We start from the raw sequence: 23,106 nt of genomic DNA on the forward strand, positions 1-23,106 counted from the left end.
CCTCTTGCATTATCCTTTGCATACAGTCACTTGCACTACAACATCTTCAACTATCAAACCTGTGAGTCTTCATTTTATTTCCACATTTGAACTCTGTGTCTCTCTTGAAAGCATTCTGTGCTTGTGCTTCTTCACCTCCGCCGCGTTTCTCACCCACGCACCTCACGCTCTTCTCTCCTCTCCTCTCCAACACCGCGCCTCACAGAACACTTGCTAATCTCTTCGGCAATCAACAGACTCATCACCTGCGCAATGGCTATTCTCAAGCTCAAGGCTGTCGCCAGCATTCTAGCTTTCTGTGCTGCCTCTGTCGCCGCAACTGGGGGTGAGACTGCTACTTGTCTGTGTTCGTAACCTCAGTCGCCTCGCCATATTATATTTGCACTAACACTTGGCTAGCTGCTCATACCACCACCGAAACTGCTGTGACTGATTCTGGTTATACAATCTCTGACGGTATGCATTTCTATTTCCTTTGCTATGGTGTATGCTGACTGGTGGTAGGCACTACTGTCTCTACCATGAACATCTGCACTGTCACCCACGAGACCCAGTGCAATCAAGTCACCTCAGTGCCTTATTCCGCCGAGATGCAGCCTTCCTCTGCCGCCGACATTCCACCTGCTCCCACTGGAGCTAATCCTCCTGCTGACAGCTCCGCTACCTCCGTCGGTGCCCAGGATGCCTCTGCTTCCTCCGAGACCGGTCCTTCTGCTGAACAGACTGGAGCTCCGTCTACTGGTGTCCCTGTTGTCCCTATTCCTCCCGCCTCCGGGCCCAGCTACGTCTCTGGACCTGGTTCTTCCTCCGGCGAGCAGGAAACCAACCCTGGCCCTACCGACTCCGCCGGTGTCGAGAACCCTTCCCCTTCTGCTGTTGACAGTATCACCGATGTGTCCGGCGTCCAGACCAGCACTGCCACTTACGGATCCTCCGTCTCTGGCACCGCTGTCGTTGTGACTGCCTCCGAGACCGGGTACGAGTCCGTTATCTCTGGCACTGCCACAGACACGTATCCTTCCTCTGCTGAAGAGACCGACGAGAGCACTCCTACTGGCACTCCGGGTGTCACTGCCAGCGCAGCAGCTAAGGTGCTTGCTCCTGGTGCCGCACTTGGCATCGCTGGCATGCTCATCGCTGTCATCTTCTAAAACTAAACTTTCTAGATCATGCTTCCACATGCATTCATCATGCTCACTCTATACTCGGATATATCTTTCACGCTAGAGAGAAACGGATAGTGTTGGATGGTTTGACATCGAAATACCAATGGTCGTTGGTTTAAGAGCCTGCAGCACGTAGAATGATGGCACGTACAGGATTGTGATGGATTTTCTGGCTTGTCGGAACTGAGTGAGGGACTTAATACGCGTTCTGCTGTACCTAGGTACTCTGAAAAGAACTCGGATTTGCTACTATCATATGTGTCTTTATTGTACGCCGTTAAGCTATCCAAACTAGTGTGCTAAGACTGACCTCAGTGCGCCGTCACGTATAAACACCCTTGATGCCTGATATCTTTACTCTTTGACATGACATACAGGGCAGCCCCCTTTCATCTTATCCTTCAGTAATCGCGCTCTCATCACCTTCATGCCTATGGAGTACCGACTTCCCTCCTCAGAGCCATTGCCTAAATCAACATCCACTTTCTTGTTCCCATGCAACATCTGCAAGAGATGACTCACATGGAAAACATGCCCGCAAGCATATCCAACTAATGTTTCCATCTCGAACTCTGTAAATGGCTCATGACACCTTGCGCAGTGTCCCGGTTTCGGCACTCTGTGATCATGAGCCGTAGATGGGTGAGAAATGTTGGGTTCTGGATTGTCGGGGTCCGTGGAAACATCCTTAACATGTATGTCCACATGTTCCTGTTCCTGAATGACTACTTCGAACTTGATACCCTTACGCTGACCAGCTCGAAGCTCGTTCTGCGCCGTGGCAACCTCACTGCGAAGGACTCGTGCAACGCCCGAGCTAATGCTGTACTGGATCTCGTGTTCCTTCATCATGTGCGTAAGCCCTTCCCTGAGACCCTCAATCTCAAGTCCCTCGGGAATTCGCTGCACTACAGTAATTGGGTTGATGGCCGTACCGACCTGCTCAAGCAGACCTCGAATGAAGCTGGGCTTGTCCATGCTATATTTAAGGAGGTCTTCCCACAGGTCAGGGTCGTCCTGTTCTTTAGCAAACTCGATTGCTTTGTGAACATTCTTTAGACGATCGATGATGAGGTAGAGAGCTCGTTTCATTTGGCCCGTTTTAGAGTATAGAAACACGAGCTCGTCGTAGTATGAGAACGTCTCACACTCTTGAACAGCCTACACGGAGTTAGTAGCTAGAACGCAATGTGGCTTTTTTTTAGGCGTCGGGTTACCTTTTCAAATGTATAGGAGACTGAAGTCTTCAGGTATTGCATGAGCAACGCCCGGTCGAAGGTCGCAAACAGATGGACAGCCAAATCCGCGAAGTTGTCAACCAGAGATTGACTGTCCATCACCAGCCGGTCCACATTCTCTCCACTATGCTCCTGGATACCATCGCCCTTCCACAAACCTCGAAAATAGAAGTATATGTACAGGTTGAGCTTCTTCGAGAGTAGTTGCTCCACCACAATATCAGGGCGCAGCAGACCATGCTGAGCTTCATCAACGAGCAGTGTGATTGCTTCTGATGTCGCTTCATCTAGCTCCTCTGCTGTCATTTCATTGACTTTACCTGGTGGAACTCTGAGGCCAATGAAGCTTGGAATATCGTCTTCAACAGCTTCTGCAAGGTGGTTGTCTCTAATCAACCTAAAAGCCGAATCCGCATCATGGAGCTTGATGTAGCATTTGAGAGCCTCGCGATGTCGTCCGTTGGCCTCGTGTAACCTTGCCAAGCTTTCTATTACAATCCTCCAGTCCCGCCCCCTTTCCCCTTCATCGATGCTGTCTTCACGCACGTCTCGATACTTGAGCTGATTCTCCAGCGCAGTTGTAATTGTTTTTATGTCGAAAAGCTCAGGTGACCAACGATCCAAAAGCTCCCTAAACCTCGGTTTGTCGTTTTGAATATAATGGCCAAGTACAACTTCATAAATAGTCGAAGGAAGGGGCGGATGCATGGGTTCTGTAGGAATGTAGTCCGTAATAGCATCGAACTTCTTCGCACCAGCAAATGTCCAAACCCATTTCTCCCATCTGTCCGGCGTCTTGAGCACCTGACCACACACTTGACCAGCAGATGCCCAGTTGTTCTCTTCAATGAGCTCCTGTATCCAGAGTTCTCCAATACGCCTTTTCTCTCGCTCTGCCGAAGAATAAAAATCTCGCAGTTGCGAATCGACGACAGATTCATCATCATTGAAATCGTCACTAGGCTCTTGGTTCAGTGTTGGAGTTGAAGGAGTACCATCATTAGCCCTTTCGTTTAGCGGTGCCATGATCTCCGGGTGTTCATCGAGTAACTCCCAGGCACGCTGGTAGTGCTGGCGCTCTAGAAGCCATCCCAAATGATCACTCAGATCTCGTCTGGTCGCGAGGATGCAGTCATACGGACTATGTATGAAGATCTTCACGCCTGGTTTGACAAGACCAGAATGGACGCTGGGGGAAAGTCTTTGATTGGTCCCAGGTCGAATCGTTCCTGCCGTACTCCCTATGAGACTAGAATCATCACCGCTCCCTCGGCTATGAATGCTAGCTCCGGAGCTGAATAGGGAGCGAGGGTTGATGGCCGCATTCCACATATCTGTGCCGATCCCAGCTATCGCCTCCAGAGCGCCCCGAGATGAAGCGATTGCAGACGCAGCATTGCGTGCAGGCAATACGCCTAAGTGGTAATCACCCGATGACAACCTCTCATAACGACTGACGCTCAGGCTGTCTTTGTCGGCTTCGGCCTGGGAGTTAAGATCGATAAGGCGGAGTTCAGGAGGCTGGTTATTCTGACGACGGCGAACACCGCCAGAGGGCTCGCTTCCTGTTGAAGGCTTGGATTTATGCTTTTTGTCTGGCGAGTTTGAAACCGATCCGGAATCCTCGTCCTCGTCCTCGTCATCAGGCAAGCAATACGCAAGTACTAACAAAAGGTTGTGGGTATATAACGAAATACCGGAAATGATGCAATCCATCCGAAGTCTGTTTCAGGTCAGCTTTAACCTAAGGAGGCCACATTTACAGCAAAACCTACATTTTAACAATTTCAGCTCGCCCAATAGTCTTCTCGCCGGCGTGTCGGCCGACTCCGACGCCTCCTGGATGGACGTGTATGATCCATATCGTCCCACCCCAACCTACAAGCAACCGCTCAATACTCTTCTTGCCCATTGCAGCCTGTTCTCTGAGCTTGTGTGCAGTAGGAGATATCTCTTTATCAGCAGTGCTCTGGTCAAATTCATCCACTTCAACAGCTTGTTCATCGATCCATTCAACGCGGCCTTTCCACACACTTGCCATGGTTTCCCATTCATCAGTTTGTGGGCGATCAATGTGCCCAACTCGTTTCCATGCATCTTCTGTATCTGCGTTCTCGAGGTGGAGCTTTGACCGCATAATTTTGATTCCATGTTCGTTGAGCCAGACCACGTATTTCCCAGACAAGGACCATTTAATAGTGCTGATAGTTCCTTCGCCAGAGTGTAAGATAGTGTCTTTGCCACTATTGCCGCCAAGTCCCATACTGCCCAGCCAGCCGGAAGCTGTGGCCGCAGCAGTCCCAGTTGTTGTCGAGGTACTGCGACCCGGACCACCTCCGGCCGTAAGAATGAGCTGGCCAGCAAGTCCTCCTGACAAATAGGTACGATCTGTCTTGAATTCTGGCGACAGAGCCACAGCTTGGACGGGCCGGGCAAAGTTTCGTAACTGGACATCTTTCATATCAATAAGAGACTGCACACATACGTTGCCATCCAAAGAGGAAGTCGCTACATAAATATCGTTAGACGGCGTCCTAGGCATTTGTGACGCTTCGCGGGGTCTTCTGGAAGCTGCCGCCGGAGATGCATCGGCCTGGCGACCAGAAGAGACAGTAGCGTTGCTGGATGCCGTATGCCTTGGCGCTGCCTCTGACTTCTTCTCGGTTGGCAATGGAGGAGGGTACGGAGATATCGATATAGAGGTAACTGAGGCCGAGTGCGCATGGTATACTCTCATGGATTGGAACATGGGGAGCTGAACAATGTGCTGGCCCGGAATTAGTGAGAGCCGTGTTGACCGCCTGTCCAAGACTTACGATATTGCCGTTATGCGTTCCAACTATCTGGAAAGACGTTAGCAAGCTGATATGCCCCGAAACAAACGCAACCTACCATTTTATCTCCCGCGACAAGAAACGCGCTAGTTGCATCGCCGTTTCGATACACTCCGTTAAGGTGTTGAGTTAACCGAGCATATTTGAGTCTTGGTTCCTCATCCTCTTCGTCTTCATCATCGTCCTCTTCATCTTCATCGTCCTCGTCATCATCGTCATCGTCTTCCTCCTCTTCTCCATTGTTTTCATCATGTCCCGACTTTTTATCATTGCTTTCCTCATTCTTTACGTCTCTTGCCTCGGTAATCCCTTCCTTACCCATCGCACCTCTTGATTCACCACCTGTCTCGCGTGCAACATCCTCGAGAGCTTTGTTTTCTACGGGCGGGAACGTTTCGTTGGCGTCTACTGGTGGCTCATGTTCCGGCTGCTGGGAATCGGTATCGCGCGCCAACTCATGGCTCGGTTGCGGTGACTGCTCCGTCATTGCAATGACAACAATGATATCATTCTGGAAAGTTACAAAACCCAGAACGAGAGCGTTGGTATGTGCTGGAAAGTTGCTGGGCTGTTTTAAGTAGTTGTTGGGAGCCCTGACCAAAGCTATGGCAGCTTCCAAAGGTCCGATGCGCAAAGGGTCGGTAGAGGTACCTTGTACCTTACAGCTACGTCACGAGGCAGTGGAGCTTTAAAAGAGCTTCGATTCTACCTAAGTACTAAGGTAGACGCGCCAAGAACTGAAGGGTTATTCGCGCCTAGGTAGCCCCACCATACAACTTAGCACTCATGATAGGTAGGCAGGACCAGTGCACTTTCGCGGGGCGCCGTGCACCACCCACTGACAGATCCAACATAAAGTAAACAATATCTTGACGCGCAGCAAAACATATTCAAATCTCTCCCTCTCACAAAGAGACGGCCGACCATAATTCTTTTCTCGAGATACCATTAGTAACTCCTTGAAGGATCACTTGTTTCTCGACGCGCTGAAGCAGCTTATGGCGGGCATTGAAACATGGCGACGGTGAAGTCCCTGGGGTTGCACCAGCCCTCAGGACTTCAACATGCCATCAACGAACAATTGTTACCGCCGAATCCACCACCAACTTCCTATACATGGGATATTTCAACAGAAGATCGGTTCGATGGGGATCTCGAAGATGAAATCCTTTCAACGGAACACTGCGTCGTATGGTGTCGAGGTGGAATATTTCGAAAGACCTTCAGATTCGAACTCGAAAAAGAACCTGTCGTACAGGCTCTCCTAGCATACTTCCCGGCTTCCAAAGACGACAAATCTACACAAGAGGAAGAAGCACAATCAGATCAGAGACCGGCTTTGTCTAAAGCGTTGGTTGTCTTCCTCAAGACTCAGGCGCACATATATTTCCTCTCTGGCACCAGCCATATTGTGCACATGCCATTCGAAGTTGAAACAGCATTCGCAGGCCCAGTTGGAGTCATCATTCAACGAAAGCAAAAACCTGAAAGTGTTGCGCCAATCTCCTTCAAGTTCCCCCGAGTGCCACCGAATTCCTTCGTCTCTTCGCAGTTGACGGCATTCAATAGCTCTCAACTGACCGCGTTTTCTGTGGAAGGTCTCGGAAAACCGAAAGCACTTCCACTTCGTCTGAGCTCAACTTTAGATAACCTTTGGGAAGCTCCGCTGGAACAACCTGAGTCCCGTTGGCCACGCCTTGTTTCATTGACCGACCCGCTGTTGGAATTGGGACTGGTCGTTACCAACCAGGAGCCCCAAAATGGCAAAAGCTTAAGGCAGACAGCAGCTAAGAAGCTGACATTCCTCGATTCAGCTGAAGAAGTTCTCCATGTGGAAGAGATCAAAATTCCTGGCGCTTTGACACAAGATTTAAGTCAACCTCTGATCATTGCGGTGACAATCAACCGCGAAACTAGTGAATACACTGTCTGGCGCCTCACGTACCTGCAGCATGAAGACCGTTTTCTTGCTCGACAGAAAGATGCTAAATCAAAGACTGCCCGGCGTCGTAGTTCCATGCCTCCTGCTTTTGCTAGTACTCCTGGCACACCTGTCCAGCCCAACCTGCGAGAAAGCTTTGGAGCACCTCTTCCAGGAAAGCGGCCGAGAAAGAGTGAGCGCCTTGAAAAGCCCATGATTGACCTTGTGTCATCCTTAGAACAGCAAGACAAGGAAGGCAGTGGTGTTGCGCGGAGGAGTTCTCGTAGGGTCAGCTCCATGTTGGCGAGAGCTGACTTGTCTGCGTCGCATGAAAGAGCCATATTGCCAGATCAGCCACTATTATCCAGTCATGCCGGGCCTAGGAGGCATGAATCACAAGGAAGCCATGCACGCCTTAGTGCCAACTATGCCCATCAGATACATCCTAGTCTGAGCAGTCTGTTAGCGGCACCTTTCTATGAAGGCCTTGACGAAGGGTTTCACAATATGGGTCTAGATGATCATGAGTTTGATGGGCTACAGCATGAAATACTGTTTACTAAACTTCACAGCGTACCTATGAATAACTCCAATGTTCGATACTCGGATCAGCCAGCCCGCACCAAAACCAAGGTCTTCATCTTGGTGGCTCCCCCATTTGCAATCGATGGGCATGACCAAAGTCAACTTCTTATTGGGATTCAGGATGCTACCGAGAGACGTCTTCAACTTCTCACATTGGAGCTGGGCATTCAGCGTGGAACTAATATGGCCACCAAACAAGGGAAGAAGAACATACCCGATGGTACAACCGTCGTAGCCACTGTTGTTGACAGACGACATGCCCAAAATGTCGTTGACTCTTGCAAGCTAATGGACGGTGACCATTCTGCGATTCTAATCCTGTCGGAATCAATGGATGGCCGGCACGAACTAAGTACCCAGGCACCGTGGAGCGTCCTTACAAAAATATCGCTTTCACTACTCTTTGTCGATAACACTAGGAGTTTGCAATATCGTGGCAGAGTTGTGGACCGCGATGTTACCCAGAGAAAGTCCGAGGTTATTGACCTCAGTAATGGCAGCATTGTTGGTGTACGGCATCCGCGACAAGGTGGCATTGTTGATGTTGTCGATGCTGAAGGTCGGCTCCATGAGCTCCGTATTCAGCTCGAGCCGCGGTCACCTCACGTTCGAAGAGTCCTGGACGTTTGTCGTAGCATTCTGCCTCATGCACTTGGTGAACACATCTTCGCTGGCTGGCTTCATTGTATGCAGTGGATAGGAGGCCATGGCGAGACAAATACTGACATTGAATGGTCTGCGATGACCGTACTCCTTTTATCTTTGTTTCTGAGTCTCGGCCGAACTGACACAAAGCCTTTCCCGAAAACCCGACAACTTCCTCGCAGAAGAAGGCACCCTTCGGGTTCTTTTGGCTCGATTAGAGAATCGGAGGATTGGAGATACTTGGAAAAAACCGAGACTTCAAATTCGTTAGGGTGTCCAACTTGGATGATGAATGGAGGGTGGCAGTGGGCGCTGGATGAAGATGGGGATGATTCTGGAGACGAAAACCCATCTACAACTTTCATTTCGAAACATATACCTATGGCCAAAGAGTATATGGCCTCTGTACTAGGCGAAACGGCATTCGGAGCCGCTGGTTATATGCCAACCTCACTTGGCAAAAGCATAGAAAGCCGCCGCAAGGTTGCTGTAGATGTGTTTATGGGTTTGCACCTACTTCTTGAGGAAGAAAAACTCGATATCATGACGCCAGAGTTCAGATCTCCTGGCCGTGCTGATCTTCGAGTCATTATGTGTCAAATAGCTCGATGGCTCAGGTGGCCCAGCTTTATTGCTATATACGAGGCGGGTATACAAGAAGACGTTGATCAACGTCATGATTCCGGTATGTTCGTGAACCGTCTTTGTGATACAAAGCTAACCATTAGATCAGATCTCAACCTGAGGCCTGCAGTCCCTCAGCCACCTGTAAGGCCAGATGTTGTCAACTGGATTCAATCACGACTCACCGGAGAACGGAGGGTTCCTTACATCACCCCAGCGGATATTTATTATGCTGGCTCCCAATTGTCCGAAGCGGAAAAGTCACAGGACAGGCGATGGGAGTTTATTCTCCCTAGAACGCTTATGTTTAAGCAATTTTTCAAATATATGAAACCAAGCACAAGCGCAGTCCAGATGGTGGAAGCTATGAGGGATGCCGGAATTACACCATTAATTCTTGATACCCTCCCGGAGGCTATTCTTGCACCCTTACGTGATGCCATTTCATTGTGCCAACCGCACCCACCGACCTCCTGGTCCAAGGACCTCCTCGAATTGGTTGACCGCCGGGATATCAGTCTCATTCTTGCCCCTGGGAAGCAAGCTAAGCCAAGCGCTTCCAAGATTCTAGTAAGATCTCAACCCAATCTTCACGGGCCATCACTTACAAGCAATAGACACCGACACACAATGCAACTTGGGATTACAAACTGCTTTGTCAGAGTGTCGATGAGTCAAACAATATCGGATACGACGAAGGTGAAGGAACGGAACGTCAAGCCATTATTCGCTCCTTGTTCAAAGAAGATCGCCGCCTTAACGAAGCTCAAGATTTACTTTCCACTCACAAGGCAAGGCTGGTTCGACTCGATCCCCACCCAAGTTGGCCCGAGAGCGAATATCTTGAGAAGCAAAAGGAGCTCGTAACAAGAATTGCAACAGGCACTTTGGCAATCCCTGCGGGCCGGGCTTTGCTGTACTACAGTCTTCGCTACCCTTTGATCACGCAGAAATTTCATATCGGTGGATTTAATCTCAATTGCATTGTAAAACCAACAAACACCACGGTGGGCGTAGACAAATCACAGTTCTCAGAAGAGAAGGTTTGTTGGGGCTTCTTTCACCAGGGCGTCGCAGCTGGGTTAGCCATTTCTCCCGAGGCCCAAGGTATCGACACATCATGGATTCTTTACAACAAACCTGGCCAAGACCTCAACAATCGGCATGCTGGGTTTCTCCTTGCTCTTGGCCTGAACGGCCATCTGAAAGACGTCGCAAAATGGGTTGCGTTCAAATATCTGACGCCAAAACATACAATGACCTCCATCGGGTTACTTCTGGGTTTGGCAGCATCTTACATGGGTACAATGGATTCGTTGATTACTCGTCTACTTTCCGTTCATGCCACGAGGATGCTGCCTCGTGGAGCCGCAGAATTGAATCTGTCCCCTCTAACGCAGACTTCGGGTATAATGGGCATCGGTTTGCTATATGCCAACAGTCAACATCGGCGAATGAGTGAGATTATGCTCTCTGAGATTGAGCATATTGACGAAGAGGATGAAGAAGAGCCCCTGAGAAGCGAATGCTACCGGTTGGCAGCTGGATTTGCTCTCGGGTTCATCAACTTAGGCAAAGGCAATGATCTTAAGGGACTGCATGACATGAGACTCACAGAGAAACTCATTTCTCATGCTACAACAACCAAAAACATTGAAATAGTTCATATTCTGGACCGAGCAGCTGCTGGCGCCGTCATGGCCCTGGCTCTCATTTACATGAAGTCGGAAGATCAGATCGTGGCGCGTAAGATCGACATACCCAACTCAGTCTTGCAATTTGACTACATTCGTCCTGATATTCTTCTCTTGCGGACCTTGACGAAAAATCTAATCATGTGGTCCAAGATTGAGCCGACGTTTGCTTGGATTCGTAAGAACCTACCACGTCCTTATCGTTCCCAGTTCAAGCTACAGTCAACGACAAAACTTCAGTCAACGGATATGGCATTCCACAGCATAGTGGCTGGTCTCTGCTTCTCTATTGCACTGCGCTTCTCTGGTAGCGCATCTCCTAAAGTTCGGGATCTTCTACTCTATTACTTGGATCAGTTCATGCGTATTGCACAGATACCATCCACTGCAAACATGCATCCAAATGGCAATCCACCATATGATGAAGAACTAACACGGACCAACGCACGCATGTGCCAAGACATCGTTGCCATATCTGCATCCATTGTCATGGCTGGAACAGGTGATATTCCTGTTCTACGTCGTCTTCGTGCACTTCATGGTCGTGATGATCCTGAGACGCCCTACGGTTCTCATCTTGCGGCTCATCTCGCGATTGGCGCTTTGTTCTTGGGATGCGGAACGTCAACTTTTGGCACCAGCAACCTCGCTATTGCTTCACTATTGGTTGCTTTTTACCCCATTTTCCCTACGAGTGTTATGGACAATCGATCCCATCTCCAAGCTCTTCGCCATTTCTGGGTTCTAGCTACAGAGCAGCGATGCCTGGTCACAAAAGATGTTCTCACTGGCCAGCCAATCACTGTTCCTGTCCAAATCAGGATGCGCAAAAACACCTCTACTGAGCCGGTTCTGAATCGCACGGCTCCTTGCATCCTTCCACCAATAAACCAGATTGCTAGTCTATCGACCACATGTGGACCCCAGTTCTGGGATGTGGAGCTTGACTTCTCTAACCCAGAGGTTAGAGCTGCTTTCCAAGACACCCAAAGCTTGTACCTCCGTAGGCGCCCACCGCGTGAAGGAGCGTTTGCTTCAACTCTCCGGGCACTTGGTAGGGACGAGAAGGGTAAAGACCCTCTGGAATGGGTCTTTGGACTTGAGGGTCTGCGTGGTATTAGTTACGCCGAGCGAGCCGTAGTGCTAGAGCGAGGTGATGACACTCAGCACTCAAGCAGTGCTGTCGATGCAAGACTGGAGATGGCAAAGGGCATTGCAGAAGGCACAGATCGGGAGCGTCTGGAGGGAGCCAGGTTGCTGTTCGAATGGGCTTCTATACGTGATCGACTACGAGACACCAACATGTTCGATAGTCAAGAGACCATCACAGAGTCACACGTACGTCGTGAAGCCGAAAGGGAAGACGACCAAGATGCGACAGTGGAAGATGGGGGTGTTTGGTGGATGCGAGACAGTGTCATCGAGAACCTGAAGGGCATGGTATGGCTTGCAAGTCGTGAAGGCGAGCATTGACAACTGGCTGTAGTGAGGTAGCACGCACGTACAGCATAGTTATGAACGCGTATGCTGTGGACAGCGCATTGTAGAGGAAAACAACAGATGTGGTTATGAGCGACGAGAATAAGGATAGACAAAAGTCTAGCTCGTATAAGGAGGGCTTCATGGCTTTAGACCATATATGAAAATCTTCACAGAAATAATACGTCCCAGCTGATGGGAGTGCTTGCTTTCATTTCAACAATCAACTTAAATTCCATTATCCCCCTTGCCTCTTCCCTTTTCCGAGAACGCCATGCAATGCAAATCGCATCACCGGGGATATACAGGGCCTCTAAAACCGCCGCTTCTTCCATTTGGCCCGTGTTTGACATTTTTGCCTCGCTGCTCTATCTTTGTCTCCCCGTCTTATGCTTTGCTGAATCCTGCTCATCCTCTGCAAAGACCGGCCTCTTTCTAAACTAAAGGGGCCGCGTCTTGTTTCTCCAGGTAGCGGAGGGCGCAACCCTCTGGTCGAGGTATCTTGCCCCTCGCTTTGAATTGCATCGCCCCTTTTGGGCCGTTGCAAAAAAGGAAACACTCATATAAAAAGATCATTCGCGACTAGCTATGGTCTCTACTTTGAAACGGCAGCGTTGAGGACCTGTGTCCTGAAGAAACCACCCTTAGTCTTCTCAATAACTTGCTGGTAGACGTTGTTAGGAGGGTGGTTCATCACAACGGTGCCATCTTTACTGTCGATCTTGGCGTCCAATCGAGTCTCACGGATCAGGTTAACAATCCACTTCTCACCATCGTCGGGGTTCAGACCGAGCTTGGCACTGAGGTCGCGGATGTTCATTCGGCTGAAGATCTTGCAGTAGCTCTCACAGATGAGGTGTCGGGCAGCATCGACAAAGGCATCGGCGGAGGAAGCAAGGAAGAAGTCGCTGCGGCAGACCTCAGCGGCCATGGAGAGGGCCTCACGGGCAGCCTCAAAGTCGTGGGCGATGTAGAGGGCGTTGACAAACTGTGTGATAGGGTCGGTGTACTCATAAGCTTCCTGTCGGACATAACGGATAATGTCCTTGATCTGCTTTTGTTGGATGGAGCTGTTGCGAGCACGGCCACGACCGGTGATAACGGCGGCGATCAGGTATCGCAGGATCCAGGGGCAAGAGGTCTGGATGGTGTTGATGTAAGGTGCGGAAAAGAACATATCCAAGATAGGTTCCCGAGCACCCTCCCAGTTGAAGAGGGGGAAGAGAGACCAGTGGAGCAACATCGTTCGGTGGTCGAGTTGGGCACGGGGGTTGTTGAAGAGCTTGGAATCAATGTTTTCCCTAACGTTCTTGAGTTCATCGACAGCAGACTCCCAGTTGGTCTGGAGGATCTCGGAGGCAAGCTTGCCCCAGGTGGCAGCAGAGACCTTATCGTTGTCGGTGGACAGGACTCGGAATTGGTAGAGCATATCGGCAGCGGGACCGTATTGGCCGCATCGGAACTGAAATTGACCAAAGTCGTAAAGAGCATTGACCATTTCCATGGTGACCTGGTGAAAAGCCTGTTAGATATCTTTGACCTTGGTGAGTGGAGAGCTCTCAGGCTACTTACTCCGTGTTGGTTCTTGAGGAACTCCAAGTTGGCAACCTTGTCACTTCGGAGTCCGTTGACGACCTCATCCTGGGTCAGGAGATCGGCGATCTTAGCGGTGGCTTGCTCGTAGTTCTCCAGCTGTGAAAGCACATCCTGTCTCTTCTTGTTATACTGCTCGGGAGCCTCTGATACACCGTGGAGCTCGCAGTAGAGAGTCGCAACGTAATCGGTCATGTTTGTGTCCACGAGAAGCTTAATCTTTCCGGAAAGAATCTCCTTTGCCTTGGCATCCTGGCCCTGCTCCTCAGCTCTCTCACTTTCGAACTGGATCAGAGGAAAGAGAAGATGTCGGCTCAGGTGCGGCGCAAGGCGGGGCATGATCGATGAACCGTCGGCCGAGACGGCGTTGAGAACGTCCTCCATATTGGGCGATATCTTTGAGAAGAAGGAGGCGGTAGAGATCGGTCGGACGAGGGTTCGGTCGGAGAGGGCGGAAAAGTGACTCGCCGCAAAGGTCGTGATGATGGGTTTGATGGAGGGGCACGAACACCTCAGATTTTTGGTGAATTTCGCCAATCCACTCCGTGGTGTGGGGGTTCAGCTTATCGCACCGACCGTGGATTTACCGACGATCAGAGATAAGCAGTCATGTGATCTTGAGATTTTCCATCAGCGGCAAGCTTTCTGGCATGTTTAGAGTGCATCGATAGACAGAGAGTGTGTGACATGTCCAAGAGCTAATGAGCGAAATCAATTGAGACTGCATTTTGGGCATTACGCTGCATATCTCTTCCGGGTCTTTCGTTCCGCGGTATCGCCAAAGCGAAGAACCTTGCGACGGAAAACAGCTCTATCCTACAACCTCCCTACAATACTCGATCACACGATGAAATTCCTTACCTCTAGAGTCCTATCAATAGGACGCCAGGCCATTGCCCAGAAGCCAGCACTCTTGACGCAACGAGCGTCTTACTCCGCGGCCACCCCATCTTCAGCGAACACCTTCAAAACACACGTCTCATACAAGCCCAACCCTCTCCGACACCCCATCAACCCCAATAGGAAGAACAAGATTCCATACAAGGATCGTCAACTCAAGCAACCATTCGTCCCTCCAGCAGCAATCAAAAACCTCGACAAGCTCGGCGCGACCCTTCGCTACGTTGTTCGACGGACGCCATCCTCCCAACTACCTGTATACCGCAAGTGGATGTCTGGTGGCAACCGCATGATCGTTATCATTAAAAAGATTGATGGAGACCGCTCCAAGTTTATCCAGGATTTGGCTAGGGATTTGGAGATTAAACCAGTGGATATTCGATTAAACCCTACAACACAACACGTGGAGATCAAGGTAAGCAATTCTGACATTGGAGCTCCCGACAGACAACTAATTATTCCAGGGTCATGTCTACGATAAAGCAGTTGAGTGGATCCTGAAGACTGGCTTCTGAAGAGCCGGCCACGAGTGATATAAACGGATTACCCAGGTCTTAGCCTTGACCAAACATATAAGAGGAATCAAAACTGTATCATATTGACCAGTCACCACCAGGGGCGACACAAGATGTACAATACATGTAGTAATGCGAGCGCATCTTAGAAGCATATTTTTGTTTGTCCCTAATGTCTGAATTTGTTCACCATCCCAACTTCCTTTATACACGTACATAGACAAGCAGTTTCATCATCACCTGTCTTGTCCCCAAACCATCGACTCCGGAATGCAAGTCTAAACGAGAAGCGCACGCTTCAAATGACAAGACACCAATCCCATGTTTCTCAAAACACTAACATACAAGCTTGAAGATGAGGTAATGCTATAGAGTTTGATCCAAAAATAAAATCCCAATGCGACTATCACCTCCCTAGAGCAAAAAATGTTGAAAGCTTCTGCAGTACTTCATCCTTTGACCATTCAGCAGATTGCATTGACAACGCTTCAAGCAAAGCATGAGGTGCCGGCATAGCTTTGGCGGGTATGGATGACGTTGGATCGTTGGGATCTCTGGCCTTCTCAGCAAGTCGTCTTAATAGAGCAACGGCAACAACAACGATATACACCAGCTCAGGGTCTTTTCGGGGTGCTGTTCGGGGACCTTGAACTTGGGGTTGCTCGTACAGTTGACTGAGCTCTCGGATAAGCCTGAATAGATTCTGGGCGAAATCATTGCCAGATGATAGCCAAGATTGGGCAACTCCGCTGTCGTGACCCGGAGCAAGTGAAGCCAAGATTTCAGCAGAAAGAAGCCCTTGCATCAAGAAAGGCTTTCGAACTTCCACGAGGGATGGGAGGTTAGGTTGTCTCGTCTGTGTCTTGGCCTTGTCCGGTATGGGTGCTATGGCCAAACCGAAGGCACGAGTAAGCAACTCATAAGGAGGGTTGCTGCTCGAGTCGAGTACGAAGACAGCTTTGTAATGACTCCGATTGGGTTCATCACGAGCTAGTAATTTCGCAAGTGCATCGACAGCATGTGGCAGGTAGGCGTGCAAGCTTGGTTCGTATTGCGTAAAGAATAATGTTCCGTCTGAGACTGTAGGATTGGGAGCGGGGGCAAATGCCAGGAGAAACTGCAAGAGGCAGAGAGCCTGTTCGCGACCAGGTATCTCTACAGACCCTGCAATATTGGAGAGTAAAATTACAATATCTTTCATGAAATCGAGAGTATTGTTGTGTGATCGAAGAAGCATAGTTCGGGTACCGAGGTATCTTATGACAGCACAGACAAATTTGATAACAATCTCGTCGGCAAGTACAGAATGATTATCGTTCTGTTCGCCAGGGAACGACAGGTTTCGAAGAATAGTTGTGACGCATATTAGACGGTCAACAGCCCGGTCGAGCTCGTACTCTTGGGTGCCAAACACAGGCAAATCCCGGATATTAAACCGCTCAAGACGGCAGGCCCTCAAGACGTCTTCGTATGGTGATATTTGAATCTCATCGGAGACTTCGGCTGTATGCTCAGCCAGCATCTCCACTTGATCCTCGGCACATTCGATGAGAGCCTCTATTAGCTCGTCACAGTACCGAAGCTGAATAAAATGCAATTGGTTCATGGAGCACGATGCAGCTGCCAACACATCGAGGGCTAGGCGCGTCTCGCCATGAATCCCGCTTTGCAAACTCTTAGTAAGAGCACCGATATCGATGTTCCCCAGTTCCTGAAGAGGAGGTACATCGGGTTTCCAGCGTTCGAGTTCCGCACCTAGTTTGCTGAACGCATTCAAGTCAACACCGCCAAACGTTGAAAGCTCCCGGGCGCAAGGGCTGTACTCGTCAGTTTGAGGTGCAAGCCGAGGCATTTTCTCCACAGCCACAGGTGCCGCCGAGGCCTGACGCCCTTCATTGTGCGACATGCTTCCAGCCCTGCGGGTTGCTGGAGAGGGAGCGCCCGGGAACTCTGGCACAGCAGAAGTGTCAATCGTTTGTGATAGTGTGCGATTTTGGCCTGGTATTACTGGAGGCTGTGGCTGCATCTGAGGCTGGGGTGTGGAAAATCCGTTCACTGGAGGCTGTCCTGGTTGCATTTGCTTCATGGGAGTTTGTTGCATTTGAGCTGGCGGTCCAGATTGACCCATGGTTCCAGGGGTCATTTGTTGTCCCGGTTGCATCTGCTTCTGTGGAGTAGCTTGTCCCATGAGGGTGCCTGGAGTTTGTGGCTGTTGTGGTTGCTGTTGGGACTGTTGCTGTGATTGCTGTTGCTGTTGCTGTTGCTGTTGCTGTTGCTGTTGCATCATCCTTTGCTTCTGCTGTTGAGCGATCCACACTTCCTCAAACTTATAAAGGTTGCGTTCATAGATCGTCTTCAACGTCTGCGGAACGATAGGATTCTGGGGTGGCAGGCCAAGCATCTGAGCAACATGGGGCCAGCCGTTAGGGGTCGTAGTTGCCTGCTTGTATCCTCCCTTATTCTGAACCGCTTGAAACAGCACCATGAGATTAACCGGTCGGTCCATCACCATGGGATTAGGATCCAATTGCAAGCCTTTTGAATTCATTAGGGTCGTAAGATTCTTCATAAATTGTTCAGGATTCACGTTAGCCATCATCCTCTGCTGAGGCCTCATGCCTCCTTGTTGCATTTGGCCATTAGGCATTCCAGGTACCGGCTTATTAGGCATCATACCGCGGCCCATGTTTTGCGCCTGCATCTGTGCTTGAATTTGAGTATTGCCTTGCAGTTGTTGTTGCAATCTCATCTGGTAGGCGGCCATCTTCTGCGCGTCCATCATGCCCGGGCGTTGAGGGGTTTGTTGCCCTTGTTGCTGCTGGCCTTGCTGTTGTGGTGTGCCTTGTTGTTGCTGACCCTGTTGCATTTGAGGGGGAAACATATTGCCTTGCATCTGGCCCATGTGTTGCGGCATTTGACCCATCTGCTGTGCCATCATTTGGTTGCCGGACATCGCATTCGGATTCGGTGAAGGTCGCGCGTTCGCAGGTGATGAAGCAAAGTTTGGGTTGAAACCTTGAGCCATATTTTGCATATAGGGGTTCGGCTGAGGAGTGCCATGTTCGGACGGTATCGGTGATGTCTGAGGGTTGAATTGCTGGCCACTGGGAGAGAATGGGTGTGGTGACGCGGTCGCGACCCGTTGAGGAACACTTCCTGGTCGCATTTGGTTGCTCATTATCGGGGAGGGGCTGGCATTGGCGGAACCATTAGGTTGAAGATGAGAAAACTGGCCAGGGTTTTGCTGAACCGCGCCGGGTTGAAAGCCTCCAGCAAATGGTTGTTGCTGCGGCGTCTCAGAGCGCGACGTTGGGAGCATCCCGGGATTTTGGCTAGGAGAGCCGGCGAGACTATCCTCACGAGGGCGAGGCCGCTTCGATGGAATAACGGAATTGGTCTGATATACAGGATTCTGAAAAGAAGGTGAAGCATTGCGCATGGAGCCAGGGCCATTAGCCATAGCGCCGCCCATTTGCTGATTAAACTGAGCAGGATTGAATTGGCCCGGATTGGCCATGAAAGCGGAAGGATCCATCATGTTACCGGCAGCGTTAGAGTCGTTCATGTGTGGAAAGCCGTTGCCATTGTGGTTGGGGACGGCGTCGTTCATCCAGGTGCTCATGGCGATCGACCCAACAGGCTATGCGCGACGGAGTTAGCGATCAGCAGGCACGCGAAAAGCGTCCATGGAGGAGCGCCAAGAAGACGAGGATACAATGACGGAAGGCTGAGATAGGAAGCGATGAGTGGGAGATGAGGCAGTGACACGGTGGTGATGGGACAAGTCGCGTCGCGGCGTGGGTTTGGTGGAGAGCAGTGTAGTGCGAGAGACCAGACCGAACCAGAACCAGACCAGCGAGAAGACCTTGTGTCAGCCTGCCAGTACTGGGAATGGGCATAGGCAAAGGGGACAGGAAAGTGGGAAATAAAAAAACGCCCAGATTGGATTGGTTGGCACGGTGGTAGGTGCTGGGCGACGCGCTTCAATCAAGCGGCAGATGATAGATGGGAATGACGGGTCGGGTGAGAATGGATGGAAAGGTAGAGGGAGAAAGCGAAAGCCGCGCGACGGGAGCAAGAGGGCAAACGGGCAGCGGACAACGGACTGGACAGCACTGTAGCAGGCTAGCAGCCACCTTTTCAGCAGGCAACCCAGCAAGCGACGCCGCCAACAGTGGAGAGAAGGGTGATGGGGGAGCTGAGCCAGCCAGTGAGGGAGAATTTTTTTCGCTGGGCGGGTCTCCGTCAGCAGTACGGAGTAGCAGCACCAGGACCATGGGCTGCCAGGGAGGTGGTGCTCGGGAGGGCAAGGACGCGCAGCACACTGAGACCAAACCAAGCGCAGGCGACTTCGACTAGCCAATGAAACCTGGCGCTCGTTGAGTGACCAACGGGGAGGGAAGACAAGAGAAATAGTGGGTGCAAATAGGTAGGCAAAAGTGAAGCGAAGCGAGGAGAAGCGACAGCGTACAACTCTATCCATCGCATTCCATCGTCCACTTGGAACGGAGATTCTTGTGATGCATGAAATGATGTTGAGATTCCATAGAAAACAGATAGCCTTACCTAGCCAAAGAGTGAGGGCGCGTTTGCAGTGCGTTTGCGATAAACTGCAATGGATGCTCGTCGAGTCGGGTCAGGTCTGAATGGATTGGCCTGGGTTTCAGCGAACGGCGAAGACATCTCTGAGAGTCGGGGGGAGGCTGAGTCTGTTTTGCAGCGCGTGGTGCTTGACTGTTCCTGGTATAGCGCAATTTCGAGGTCAAGCCACTTGTGCGCACCTAGACGAATCAGCTATTTGCGTTAGTGAGAGACTAAGGTTAGCTCAGTATCAGATAAGATTACCATGACAAGTAGCAGAAGCTTCTAACAGCGGGCCCGAGTCTGTTATCATATTGCTATCCCATTATTCCATCGAACTGGGAAGCGGCATTCCTGGCGATGTTGCATGTGACAACAAGCGCCTGACAGACGAACAAAAGGCTTTCGGTCAAGGTGCCCCATGGCTCCATGGGACTGCTTCTGCCAGTCATCAATGAAGCTCAGTCCATGGCTGCATGGATTGGCTATTGACTTCTAGCGATATTGAAGCTAGCCTAGAAACGCCATGACGAAAGTTTTGCCATTATCTTGTCTCCGGTCCGACTGTTTTTGATGCAACCGGGTTGCTCTGTCCAGTTGATACGCTCAATTGCTACAGACCTTCAGGTCGATATCGAAAGAGGTTGGCGGAAGGCTTCCAAGCTCGTAGTGTAAGCACCGGAGAACGCTGAACCATTGCCGCAACTGCAGACACTCTGACACCCAAGCTCGAAGAGTATGTCAGTGCTGTCAAAGTAGTACGCCCCATGTGCAAATCGTCCAGCAATCTGCTCCTGTATTTATCCACGTATCTCAGTGGACGTAATCCGCGCGTGCATGTAGCATATGCGTCGCACAGTTTCGGGCCAAATACACAATGTAACGATTTGTTGGAGACCAACACTGCCTTAACACACTTGTGCAGGCACTGTCTCATTGAGAATGAAGTCAATCACAATCGATAGGGGTAGCTGACTGTGCTGGTACGCATGGCTTTTTGGCCCCTGTGTCCATAGCAATGGCCGGGACTGCTGGGATAGCTTTCCATTGGGGTGACCCTCCACGGCCATACCGCAAAGGCAGACCCATACAGAGAAAAGGTCCATTCGCCACCAGGAATAGGACAAACCCCTCGGAGCAGCAACTGCGCAGGTGCTCCCAAATTAACAGCCAGCATGCTCCATAACCATTCTTTCGGGTCAGAGAAACATGGACTTGTCTTTGCTTGTTTCTCCTTGGAAGAGGCGCAGACACAGAGCTATCGGCTTTGAGTCCGGGGATTGTCTGCGGTGGCGCCTGATGCGGGCTCACCCACCACTGGCGCTTCCCGAGTGGATGCCAGTGGATGGATCCTTGTCAGGCAGGCCGTCATGGCCAGAACAGCCAGCGCCGTCTCAAGTTCGTTCTGGGCTGTCTTTGAGGTGCCGGTGAAGGTTGTCACGATTTTTCGTGAAATCCATTTGTTTTTGGTTTGTTTGGTCAAATCATGCTTGTTTTCGCCGAATTGGTGAGCGTGTCGTGTCTGAAAATCAATTTGCAATCGAGCGAACTGTCATCCCACTTACAGCCCAGCCCAGCGGCTTGGGGTGCCCTGAAAACCACCCGACAATTTGGAGATGGCTCCGCGTCTGTATAAGTGAGCAGACCAAAAGACAGGCGTGCGTACGACAGCAACACACGTCGAAAAGAGAGGTTTTAAAAGTGAAGGAGTCAAGAAGAAGAGGTACAAAAGGTTTGAGAGGGGAAAACAGGCGGGAAATGGGCAGCAAGAAGGAACGGGGGAAGGGGGGTAGATATGTGAAATACCTTACCTTACCTTGCCTTGCCTTTCTCCGTACCGCCAACAACCAGCCTGTGCTGTGCCTGGGCTTGCGACCTCACTTGAGCTCTCACTTCGGGGGCTTTGATTAACGAAATTTTCTCCGCTCAAATATGCTCCAATTTTGTTGCTCCCATTCAAAGTTATTGTCAATCTGTGTATCTTATTTCATTTGGCTTCAAACTCTTATTCACACGCTTATCTGGTCAAGCCGTGGTTCCTGAGTGGCGCATGTCTGCCGTTCATCTTCAAGATGGGACCAAGGATTTGATTGAGTCTGACCAGCGAAACCACGAAAATTTAACTAACGATGTTTTGTTTAGAAAAAGATCTATCGATACGGGCCATGTGCTAGGCTCTGGAGGAATACATGTTGCTTGGTTTCCCTTCGTTGTTTCTCCAGGTCTCCTATTGTTTTCCAACCTCTGATCCTCTCATTTCCCTCTCACGATCCGACCACCCAGGGTCGCTTGCGCACTGTACTGTACGATTCCAGATCACCCGCGCGCCGTTCTGATTCTGAGGTGGGCGACTGACTTGGCAGGGTCTGCTTGTGCCACGGCCCTAATAACAATGATCGGTTTCGATCAACGACTGCTTCTCTGCCAGAATCTTTCAATCATATTTTTGTGGGCGGTTCTTAGGTTTGTTGAATTCTACTGGCGATGACTTAACGCGTCCATCAAGGCTTATGGATCCTCCACCTCAGACTGTTACAAAGATTGGAGGATGAACTGGCTTTGCCTTGCCAAGTCTGAATTGCAAAGAAGCGGTCTCGCTATCTTAGAAAAAGGCTTGATCTTCCCCTCTTTTCCCCTCCCAATCCCTCCTGAAATCGGTTTCTCAAGTCCCCTCATTTCCTAGCCGTGAACTGCGCCTTATCCAGTCGCCCTACATGCCATGTGCTTCTCGGTCGCTCTCTTCCCCTGTCGTGAACTCCCCACATTGATGGAGAACGGGGTCGGTGGCGAATAGTTTGTCGTGCCGCAGGTTACAGGAAGTCAATTGTGCCTCGGATTACTCACATTATCTCTCGTGAAAAGTGTCTTTTGCTGGCTGGTCAGCAAACTCAGTCGTGGGTGGAACTGGACGTGAGGGTAAGCAATCCACGGACAGGGCTGGGCCAACCACCTGTGATGGTTGCAGATCTGTATCGCCCCAAAAGGCAAAAGACCTTCTCCAACCCAACATGATCGACATGTAATTGCCGTTCATTAGCCTTTGAGCCATTGACGCCCTGAGACTTTGGGGGGAAACGCCTCGTATCATTGATAAATAAGACAGGCCCGATCCCAGCAGGTCCTGAAGATTGAACGTAAAACTCGCCAGAAAAGAGAAACAATCATTGCTCTGGGTCACCTCCGGACAAGCATCACATCAGCCCTGGAGCTTGGGACTGTGTCACGGCTGGACGGTCAGGAGGTACTACTACGTAGTAGGCAGCGTACAGAAGCCTGCATATAAAACGGCCCAGATGCCGTTCTGGCTTCCCCATGCATATACAAGTTACAT

The 23,106-nt window shown here is 50.5% G+C and overlaps 6 protein-coding genes across 6 annotated transcripts; 3 read left to right on the plus strand and 3 right to left on the minus strand.

Moving 5' to 3' along the window:
* Positions 1-252: 252 nt before the first annotated feature.
* Positions 253-1,151, plus strand: FPRO_05970 (uncharacterized protein; the record flags this gene model as incomplete). Its single annotated transcript, XM_031229169.1, has 3 exons — positions 253-346; positions 400-456; positions 505-1,151. 3 exons carry the CDS (start codon positions 253-255, stop codon positions 1,149-1,151), a joined length of 798 nt encoding a protein of 265 aa, XP_031079432.1.
* A 369-nt stretch (positions 1,152-1,520) lies between these two features.
* Positions 1,521-5,725, minus strand: FPRO_05969 (uncharacterized protein; the record flags this gene model as incomplete). Its single annotated transcript, XM_031229170.1, has 5 exons — positions 1,521-2,327; positions 2,384-4,127; positions 4,180-5,171; positions 5,221-5,247; positions 5,297-5,725. 5 exons carry the CDS (start codon positions 5,723-5,725, stop codon positions 1,521-1,523), a joined length of 3,999 nt encoding a protein of 1,332 aa, XP_031079433.1.
* A 528-nt stretch (positions 5,726-6,253) lies between these two features.
* Positions 6,254-12,180, plus strand: FPRO_05968 (putative APC1-subunit of anaphase-promoting complex (cyclosome); the record flags this gene model as incomplete). The annotated part of the gene is made up of 3 exons (XM_031229171.1): positions 6,254-9,074; positions 9,123-9,583; positions 9,631-12,180. 3 exons carry the CDS (start codon positions 6,254-6,256, stop codon positions 12,178-12,180), a joined length of 5,832 nt encoding a protein of 1,943 aa, XP_031079434.1.
* A 601-nt stretch (positions 12,181-12,781) lies between these two features.
* FPRO_05967 (putative Int-6 protein) lies at positions 12,782-14,163 on the minus strand (the record flags this gene model as incomplete). The annotated part of the gene is made up of 2 exons (XM_031229172.1): positions 12,782-13,696; positions 13,759-14,163. The coding sequence occupies 2 exons, from the start codon at positions 14,161-14,163 to the stop codon at positions 12,782-12,784; spliced, it is 1,320 nt and encodes a 439-aa protein (XP_031079435.1).
* Positions 14,164-14,626: 463 nt separating this feature from the next.
* On the plus strand, positions 14,627-15,194 carry FPRO_05966 (uncharacterized protein; the record flags this gene model as incomplete). The annotated part of the gene is made up of 2 exons (XM_031229174.1): positions 14,627-15,094; positions 15,144-15,194. The coding sequence occupies 2 exons, from the start codon at positions 14,627-14,629 to the stop codon at positions 15,192-15,194; spliced, it is 519 nt and encodes a 172-aa protein (XP_031079436.1).
* Positions 15,195-15,600: 406 nt separating this feature from the next.
* Positions 15,601-18,816, minus strand: FPRO_05965 (uncharacterized protein; the record flags this gene model as incomplete). The annotated part of the gene is made up of 1 exon (XM_031229175.1): positions 15,601-18,816. One exon carries the CDS (start codon positions 18,814-18,816, stop codon positions 15,601-15,603), a length of 3,216 nt encoding a protein of 1,071 aa, XP_031079437.1.
* Between the last annotated feature and the right edge of the window lie 4,290 nt (positions 18,817-23,106).

The sequence above is a fragment of the Fusarium proliferatum genome (assembly GCF_900067095.1).
Source record: "Fusarium proliferatum ET1 genome assembly, contig: FPRO_scaffold003, whole genome shotgun sequence".
Classification (NCBI taxonomy): domain Eukaryota; kingdom Fungi; phylum Ascomycota; class Sordariomycetes; order Hypocreales; family Nectriaceae; genus Fusarium; species Fusarium proliferatum.